Genomic DNA, 9,794 nt, shown 5'->3' with positions numbered 1-9,794 from the left:
TTAAGACAGTAAAAATTAATAAATTTAATAAAAATCTGTTGTAAATATTGAGACTAGGATTTGAACCCGGGACCATCGATAAATCTGAACAACAGTCCAGCGCGCAAACCGCAGTCATCCTAAAGCATAAAAGAGATCTTGAAAATCAAATTGTTAACACAGCAGACTACTGTGAAAATCCACAAGTTAGAGATTTACTTCTTTTCATAAAAAAAAATAAATCGGAAGGAACATCCAAAACGCGTAAAACCAACACACACATAAAACATAAGTGGACCCACTGGTAGCTGGGGTATACCAGGAGTTCAGTTTAACATTAGACAAATGCTAGAGACATAACAATAATTAGAAACAACAACAACAAAAAAAAAAAAGGTTTTAAAAAAGTGCATTTACTTTGGCGAATTACTCAACAACAAATGGACTTTGTACTAGGAGACAAAAATCTATAGCCCTATAGTTTTAAATTTCAGACTGTAGGCATCTGAATTTTTCTACAGTGTAATTATGTCAGTTTAAAAAAACCCACACGATCCAATTAAAAAAAAAAGATGTGGGATAAATAAAGCTATACCGGTAACTGTTATTTTTATAATTTAATATTTAACTAGCAAAAAATGCTATAAAAACGTTCATTAAAAATTATAATTGGTTGTAATACAAATATTTAAAAGTGCAAGGCAAAATTCAAGATTGGAATATAAAAATCATAGCAAGCACTGCATACGCAAAGAAATGGCTCCAGAAATTGCAAACCAACCAGTTTTTAATATAAAGGCATGATCAAGTCTTGAATCCCATAATACTTTCCACTATATAGAAACTGTGCCAACTTAAGACCAATGTTCTGTTTTAGTTCAGACAAAAAAAAGTACATTGTGACACAAATGAGTGTACAGCTCTTTAGGCTTACATCACTCCTAATAGTGGGACTATCCGTTAAACTTACACATTTTTATCAAATACTTCAATACAAAATTTAATTCCATTTTCTTCGTACTCTTCAACTGGGACATTCAATCGGTCAGAAATCTTCGTAAACCGCTGTAAATCTATCTCGGGCAGAAAAGTGTCACACTGATAATCATGAAAAATGCGAGTAAGATAGATTCTACAAGGAAAATCCGATTCCATGGCCTCCTTATAAACAGATGCCCCTCCGATGATAAATATTTGGTCTGCATTGAGAGTTTCTGCCAAAGACACTGCTTGGCTCAATGAACTGGCCAGGTGGGCTCCATCAGGTGCCTCTTGCAACTGCGTACTTAGGACGACATTGATTCTGTCAGGCAGAGGACGAAACTTTGGTGGAATGGAGAACCAAGTTCTTTTACCCATTACTACCATGTTTTTTTTAGAATTATCTTCTGTGGTTGTTGTTATCTGCAACATTGGAATGAAACATAACTATTGTAATGCATTACATAATTTATCTTCTTAATATTCAAATGAAGTGCAATTTAAAATAGGCGTCAGAAATAAAGGTGTGCAAGAAAAGCTACAACTGTTTCAGGAGAAGCCAAATCACTGCCAGATTCTCATATCAGTACCGTATCTGAACTATGATAACATCAATTTAGGCGCTAGAAATATGTATTATTTAGTAACGGGGTGATTGAGTTAAAAAATTAAGATTTTTTTACTCCATACGTATACTTCATTAAGTCTATTAATTAGATTTATTTGAAGAAATCAAATAGACCCATTATAATGTAAACACAGACCTATATATATATATAACACTGCCATGCGCACCGCAATCCAGGCTAGTGCAGAAAAAAGGTTCGCACTGTTAGTGACAAGACTAAAAGACTTAGTCGTATGTTGACATGAGAAGAGAGAACGATTTCCGCCCAACTTGAGAGCCGAAGTGAAAAGACTGTACCGTACTGAGAAAGATGCTGTTTTGTGTACCTGTGATGTCGTGTAAATATATATATATATATATATATATATATATATATATATATATATATATATATATATATATATATATATATATATATATGCCTCGTTGAGTTGCCTCACTTAAGTTATTACAATATATATATATATATATATATATATATATTGTTACGTATTTCTGATTTTCTGGCTAAATGTACTAGGCACACAAATAAAAGAAACACTGCAAAGAACTTGACGACTCAACTTTCAGCTTTAAATAACTTTATTGAATTATAACTATAACAATTCGTCACTGTAACATGTAGCGTATACGTCTTACATCGACTGTATCGACTGTAACGGCTCAAGTCCACTCTCTTCTACTGTCTCGCACAGTAGAGAACAGTATCGACGACTGTACTGACTCTTTTCACATGAACATCTCTGGTTTATAAAGAGTCCCTAATCGCTTGTCTATTGTTGCAAAAACACTGCTAGTACCCTCTGGAACAACATGGGAGGAAACATTACATCCTGTTGTTGTTTATACATGTCGATTCCAGAGTATGCCTGCTGCAGTGTCATCTCGCCGAGGTCACACGTAGTGGCCTCTAACTGTCACTGTTCATTCGTAACACTGCCCCCTTCTTAGATCTGTTCGTCCCGAACAGATTCTATTTCACCACGGTACTGATGGAGTCGGTCAACGTGGACAACCTTCAGCTTGGACCGTGGACTTTTCTGTATCCGGTAGACCACGTCGTTTATTCTTTTTACGACACGGTATGGACCTTCCCAGTCTCTTTGGAGTTTCGGGGATCTGCCTTTTCGTCTCTGTGGGTTATAGAGCCACACTAGATCATTCTCATGGAACCCCGACGTATTGGCCCGTTTGTCATACCTCGTTTTCATCAGGTCACTGTTGGTCTTGATGTTTCTGCGGGCCAATACATGAGCATTCTCCAATCGTCTTCGGAGATTGGTGACATATTCAGTTGAAGACACTGGCGTATCTCTCGGAATCCCAAATAACAGGTCACATGGTAGACGAAGCTCACGACCAAATAACATCTTCGCTGGGGTATATCCTGTGGTGCTATGAACGGATCCTCTGTATGACATGAGGAACATGGGGATATGGCTGTCCCAGTCGTCTTGTCGGTCATCAGTAACCTTAGACAGATGTTGTTCTAGGGTTCTGTTGAATCGCTCCACCATCCCATCAGATTGCGGATGGAGAGCTGTCGTGTGAGTCTTTTCGATGCCAAGTGTCTTGCACATCTCCTGGAAAACTTTGGACTCGAAGTTCCTGCCCTGGTCAGAGTGCAACTCATTAGGTACACCAAAGCGACTGATCCAGTTATCCACGAGTGTTTCGGCCACTGTGATAGCTTCTTGATTTGGTATGGCATAAGCTTCTGGCCATTTGCTGAAATAGTCCATGACTACCAAGATGTATTTGTTTCCTTTCTTGGTTTCAGGAAATGGGCCTGCTACATCTATTGCGATCCTCTCGAATGGAACACCAACATTATACTGTTGCAAAAGACCCCTAGTTTTGCGTCGAGGGCCTTTTGCTGCCGCACATATGTCGCACCTTCGACACCATTCCTCTACATCCTCTCTATATCTGAACCAGTAGAACCGCTGACGAACCTTTTCCAGAGTCTTATTGACACCAAGATGAGATCCGCTAGCGCCATTATGCATCTCTTTCAGTACTTCAGCAACTCTCACCTTCGGTAACATCAGCTGAAGGCGATTGGATGTTCCATCAGCAGATTCCCAAACTCTTTTGATGACACCATTGACTAACGTCAGCGAGTCCCACTGAGCCCAGTACGCCTTGGTGGCTACCCCCTTCTCAGAGATGTCTTTCCAATCTGGCCGTTGTCCATCTTCTTTCCATAGAAGAATGGGAGCCAGATCTTCATCTTGCATTTGGTCCTCTCGAATCCTTTTATCACACCAGGGTCCGGAAACATCTACTCCGAGCCGAAGACAATTGACAGCTACCTCCTTTTCTTCAGCCCTCTTGCAGTGCTTGCATTCTGCTTTGCAGGGTCGTCGAGACAGTGCATCAGCATTTTGGTGAATTTGCCCTTTTCGGTGCTTAGTTTCAAATTCATAGGTTTGAAGACGTTCGATCCACCTTGCCACCTGACCTTCAGGGCTCTTAAACGAAAGCAACCATTGCAGAGCTGCGTGATCTGACCTTAAGATAAATTTCTTCCCGTATAGGTACTTGTGGAAATGTTTTATTGCATCCACAGCAGCCAGCAATTCACGTCTCGTCACACAGTAGTTCCTTTCAGCTCTCGATAGGCTTCGACTGAAGTATGCGATGACTCGTTCAGTTTCATCCACCTTTTGGGACAAGACTGCGCCTATTCCAGTGTTGCTTGCATCTGTGTCGAGTATGAATGTCTTCCCTGGAATGGGGTAGGCCAATACTGGTGATGAGGATAGTGTGTTTTTCAGCCTCTCGAAAGCTTCTTGACATTCAGATGTCCAAATAAATGGCCTCTTTTGCTCTGTCAGTTGATGAAGGACCTTACAGATGTTTGAGAAATTTGGCACGAAACGTCGGTAGTATGTACAGAGTCCCAAGAAACTTCTCAGCTCATGGATATTACTTGGCGTAGGCCATCGTTTCACTGCCTCAACTTTGTCAGGGTCAGTGCTGACTCCGTCATTTGACACAATGTGACCAAGGTACTTAACGTTTTTCCTGAATAAGGAACACTTCTTTGGGCTGAGTCTCATTCCCGCACTTCTTATCCGTTGAAATACTTCCTTCAGATTTGCAAGGTGATCTTCAAACGTTTTGCCAATGACAATAATGTCATCAAGGTAAACAAGGCATGTAGTCCAATGAAGTCCTCGTAAAACCCTCTCCATCAATCGTTCAAAGGTGGCTGGTGCGTTGCAGAGACCGAATGGCATCACAGTAAATTGCCAGAGGCCATTGCCAGCAGAGAAGGCGGTTTTCTCTCTATCATTGGGATGCATTTCAACTTGCCAATACCCACTCTTTAGGTCGAGAGTAGAAAATACCTGGGACCCTGCAAGCGTGTCCAAAGTATCGTCGATTCTAGGAAGTGGATAACTATCTTTATGTGTGACTTCATTCAGAGCTCTGTAATCTACACAAAATCGCATAGATCCATCCTTCTTCTTTACTAAGACAATAGGCGAACACCAAGGACTATTTGAGGGCTCAATGATTCCTTGCTGCGTCATGCCCTCTATCATGTCCATAGCTTCTTGTTGCTTTGCTAGCGGCAAGCGACGTGGTGGCTGTCGAATCGGTCTGGTGTTTCCAGTGTCTATTCGATGTTGTACCATGTTTGTCCGTCCGCAGTCTGTTTCATCAGATGGCAGAATATCTTCAAACTCAATGATCAACTGTTCCGCTTTGCTGAACTGCTCATCTGATAAATTCACTTTCATTTCTGCCAGGAGCTTGGTAATTTGTGGATTGAAAGGTTTGGTGGAATTAACGATCGTGATATCATTATTACAGTTTCTTATCAGGTCAAGAGTATTACATATTGCGATGGGGCTGTCTTTCTCTAGATGTCTATCCTGTAGGCCGAGGTTCATGATTCTGACGGGCACCTTTTGATCTTTTCCGACAAGGACCAATGTTTTTCCTACTGCCATTCCGCTGTTGTCATTTTCAATGCCTTCCACTATCGCCGTCATCGTTGCAGTTTGACCATGCTCTAACTTTCCCCAGATAATTGCTTCAGACTGAGCTGGCAAACTTGTATCTTCTGTTAAAAGGATTCTTCTTATTTGACCATTCTCTTCATCTTCATCCCCGAGCAAGGGAATCTCAACATCACCACATTTCAAAGTACCACCTCCGATGTTCAGAGAGAATTCACATTTCTGCATAAAATCGAGCCCAATAATACAGTCATCCGTAATGTTAGCGATCAGAAATTCATGTATAAATGACTGATGCCCGAGCTCAAAGTTTATATTTGTCAGTCCATGTATAGGCATCATCTCTCCACTGGCCGTCTTCAAGGAGTAAGAGTTCACTCTCTTGATTTCGTTCTTTTTGACAATGTCTGGACGAATGACTGAACGTGAGGCACCAGTATCTAGAAGAAAACGGTAATTTCGAGATCCAATTCTACCATTGATGTACAGACTTTTATTCTTCCCTAACACAGCGACTGGAATTATAGTTGCAGGGGCTGTCATGTTCTTGATCGCCGATTTTTGCCCCATAAAACCGGCGAAAGTTAGTTTCCCTGGTAGACATGAGCACCTGACCTTGCATCTGTCTCCGGTCTGTGCTGATACTCTGTTTGTCGGGGAAATCTTCTCGTGCAGTTCCTTTGTAGATGGCCAGGTTCTCCACAATTCCAACAACGTACACTGGTTCTATTCTGTCCTTCTTGCTTCTTATTTGGTCTGCGTTCTTCTAGCACTTCAGTTACCCTTCTGAGAAGTTGTGTAAGATCTTCTTCTTGGACTTCCAGCATACGCCCATGATGGATATTCTTAGAGGCGTCTTTGGCGGCTTCATAGGAGAGGGCGTAGACCAGAGCTTCGCTGGATTTGCGCTTACCACTGATTCTTATTGCCTTCTTCAGTTCTGGATCTCGAATAGCATCAATGAATGCATCAGTGATAATGACGTCCAGAAAGTCTTGTGCTGCTGTTGGATATGCCAAATGAGCAAGACGTTCTATGTCCGCCTCTAGCTCTTGCAAGGTTTCACCGGAGCGTTGTTGTCGGGTTTTCAACTGAACTCTATAAACTTCTTGTAAATGTTCGTCTCCGTAACGGAGCTCCATAGCCTTAACAATGGCAGCGTAATCTTGTTGATTTGTTATTGACTGAAGCAGTTCTGCTGCCTTCCCTCTTAAAGCTAACACCAGAGCAGTCGCTTTCTCTTCTTCAGTGTTCCAGTTATTAACCTTGGCCGCTGCCTCAAACTGTCTTTTGTAAACAGTCCATGAGATGGATCCATCAAACACAGGCGGCTTTATCTTCCCAGAGATTTCGGGCACTAATGTTTTTGTTCTAGTACCCCGTTCCTTACTCAGTTGTTCTTGGACATGAGTCCTTATCTCTTCCATTTCTTTTTCCACAGTGTTGACTCTCTGGTCAATCTTCTCGTTCATAGAGCTCATCAGTTCATTTACGTTTTCATTCATGGCGTTTATTTTCTTGAGGCTCTCCTTCATTAAGTCCATCTGGCCCTGCATGTTACTCAGGACCTCTGTCATATCTGGGTTTAATTCAAATATGTATTCATCTGGATCTTGATCTTCCTCAATAAGGGCCTGTCTTAGGCGTTCTGTTAGTGTTTCGTTGTTACCGTTGAGCTGCAGACCTCTCTCACGAAGTTCTTGCCTTAATTCTTTGACCAACAGCTGGTTAAGTAGTTTCCTCGAAGACATTTCAGCCAGAAAACATCCCACTTCTGACACCAATTGTTACGTATTTCTGATTTTCTGGCTAAATGTACTAGGCACACAAATAAAAGAAACACTGCAAAGAACTTGACGACTCAACTTTCAGCTTTAAATAACTTTATTGAATTATAACTATAACAATTCGTCACTGTAACATGTAGCGTATACGTCTTACATCGACTGTATCGACTGTAACGGCTCAAGTCCACTCTCTTCTACTGTCTCGCACAGTAGAGAACAGTATCGACGACTGTACTGACTCTTTTCACATGAACATCTCTGGTTTATAAAGAGTCCCTAATCGCTTGTCTATTGTTGCAAAAACACTGCTAGTACCCTCTGGAACAACATGGGAGGAAACATTACATCCTGTTGTTGTTTATACATGTCGATTCCAGAGTATGCCTGCTGCAGTGTCATCTCGCCGAGGTCACACGTAGTGGCCTCTAACTGTCACTGTTCATTCGTAACAATATGCTCTGAGAAGAACCATAGTCGTTCTACGACTGAAGGAGGCCAATGAATGAATATATATATATATATATATATATATATATCTGTGGTTGTAAATCATCTAGACTGGAAATCGGAAACAAATTCTTATCGATTCACAGACCTATATATAGATTTTTATGTACGGTACGTAACTCTTTTTCAAGCTGTAAAGGAAGTCGCCCCTAATCTAGGAAAATCAATCTTTTCTGTCTTAAAAAAATAATGATCTTTAGTTTTCAAAGTTTAGAATTAATGAAAACTCATTTCTCTGATTTTTTTTAGAATGGGATATTAATCACAGAATTATATATTCATGAAAATACACGAAACAAAGCCACTTTCTGTTAATTTCCATTGAGATAAAGTTTCGAAAATCCTAGATCGAAATAATTCATGTCTATTGATTTTAATCATCTTATGTACGTTTAAATAGATTGATTACCTAGTTTCAAAAATCCTGGATCGAAATAATTCATGTCTATTGATTTTAATTATCTTATGTACATTTAAATAGATTGATTACCTAGATCTTTCTAGATTATGTATCTAAAAATTGCAAAATAATAATTATGAGACGACAGTACTCTTATTTTTTATGTTCAATAACTAGATCTAGGATCTAAAAATTAAATTATATGTTACATAGGTTATGGTTGAAAAAAAATGTCCTTTACTTCTTTTAACTACTTTACAAAACAACACCTTGATCCAACTTTCTAAAAAAAATTCACGACATTTTTTGTAGTGTTAAAAAGTCTCCATGTCCAGTCTAGATATATTTAGTATATATAAGTCTATGGGGCGGACAATGTTTTCTACTATTAAATTACACTCTCCTCAATTGTGGATGCGTAGATGCAAGGAAAAAGTTGGACGTCTGGAAATTCCCGAAACTGGCAGTGAAGTTGGTAAAGCGTTGCGCTAATAGTAATGCTGGTACAATTTTTTTTCATCGATCCGATTTTATTTCAACATTAAGTAGAAATTGATTTTTTTTGAGAATCGTATTACTTATTGTTAAGACATTTGAAGAACATTCTTCAGCACAACAATCTAGCTATACGATATTTGTTAGATCTATGCAAATGAAACATTATCTACAAATCTACATTAAAAAAAAAAATTCATCCAATGTCAATGTAACAGAATTTCATAAATTAAAAAAAATATATATATTCTATTTTTAAGAACATGCCTGTCTCTTTTCCCTTTTCTACACTATATTAAATCATAGTTATGAATTGTATGATGTGGTCTAGAATCTATATTCGTATGGAGAGAATTAACCGTTCACAGAATAATAAAAAAATAAACACATCGAAGAATGATACGCAAGTGGTAGCGCTGTCTATCTATAAGGCTATAGTATAAGGCAAGGTGAAGGTCATAAGGTTAAAACCTGCCTAAGTCTAAGCTAATACTAGTAATAGATCTATTAGATCTAGATTATATTCGATATCTAAATATAAAAGTGCTAAAACCATATCATGGCATATGTAACTATGTAGGCTATGTATGTCTATGTATCTACTAACCTTTTTAAAGAACGCCATATCTTGCTTAAAGCGCCACGGAAGACGCCCGTCAATACCTATTCCCATATTATTACAGGCAGCAACGATTAAGTTTAATTTTCTGGCCATAACAAACAGAAATAAATTATTAGATTTTTAAGTCTATGAATAAGACAATGTAACTGAAAAAGTCTGTAGTATTTTCCCGCGTTAATAAAGTTCACGGACCTATATATATATATATATACACACCCAGTGTCTAATCATTAGTTAGATTAGCTTATCTTCTAATCTTGAGCTAAGATATTACGTTATTTATTTATAGTGTTTGTTTACGATTGGTGAATGAGGTCCATTCTAAAATAGTTAATAATTTAGATCCCCTGTAGATACAAGATATTACAATTATATAATAAGAAACGTTTTTTTTTAAGCCTAGTAGATCTATACTCAGTGT

General features: G+C 38.8%; 1 protein-coding gene across 1 annotated transcript; it reads right to left on the bottom strand.

Annotated features, from left to right (window-relative positions):
* Nucleotides 1-372: 372 nt before the first annotated feature.
* Nucleotides 373-9,707, bottom strand: LOC106052903 (dihydrofolate reductase-like). Its single transcript, XM_013208365.2, has 2 exons — nt 9,359-9,707; nt 373-1,383 (listed from the first exon to the last, which is right to left on the bottom strand). The coding sequence occupies exons 1-2, from the start codon at nt 9,464-9,466 to the stop codon at nt 946-948; spliced, it is 546 nt and encodes a 181-aa protein (XP_013063819.2). The 5' UTR covers nt 9,467-9,707; the 3' UTR covers nt 373-945.
* Nucleotides 9,708-9,794: the final 87 nt, after the last annotated feature.

Source organism: Biomphalaria glabrata, chromosome 3 (genome assembly GCF_947242115.1).
Source record: "Biomphalaria glabrata chromosome 3, xgBioGlab47.1, whole genome shotgun sequence".
Taxonomy (NCBI): domain Eukaryota; kingdom Metazoa; phylum Mollusca; class Gastropoda; family Planorbidae; genus Biomphalaria; species Biomphalaria glabrata.
This window is presented reverse-complemented; position numbering and strand designations above follow the sequence as displayed.

Bases quoted from the DNA above. Each gene is read 5' to 3' on its own strand.
- LOC106052903 (XM_013208365.2), bottom strand. From the start codon at position 9,466: ATGGCCAGAAAATTAAACTTAATCGTTGCTGCCTGTAATAATATGGGA. The intron at 1,384-9,358 runs GTTAGTAGATAC...CCAATGTTGCAG, and splicing joins ATATGGCGTTCTTTAAAAAG to ATAACAACAACCACAGAAGA.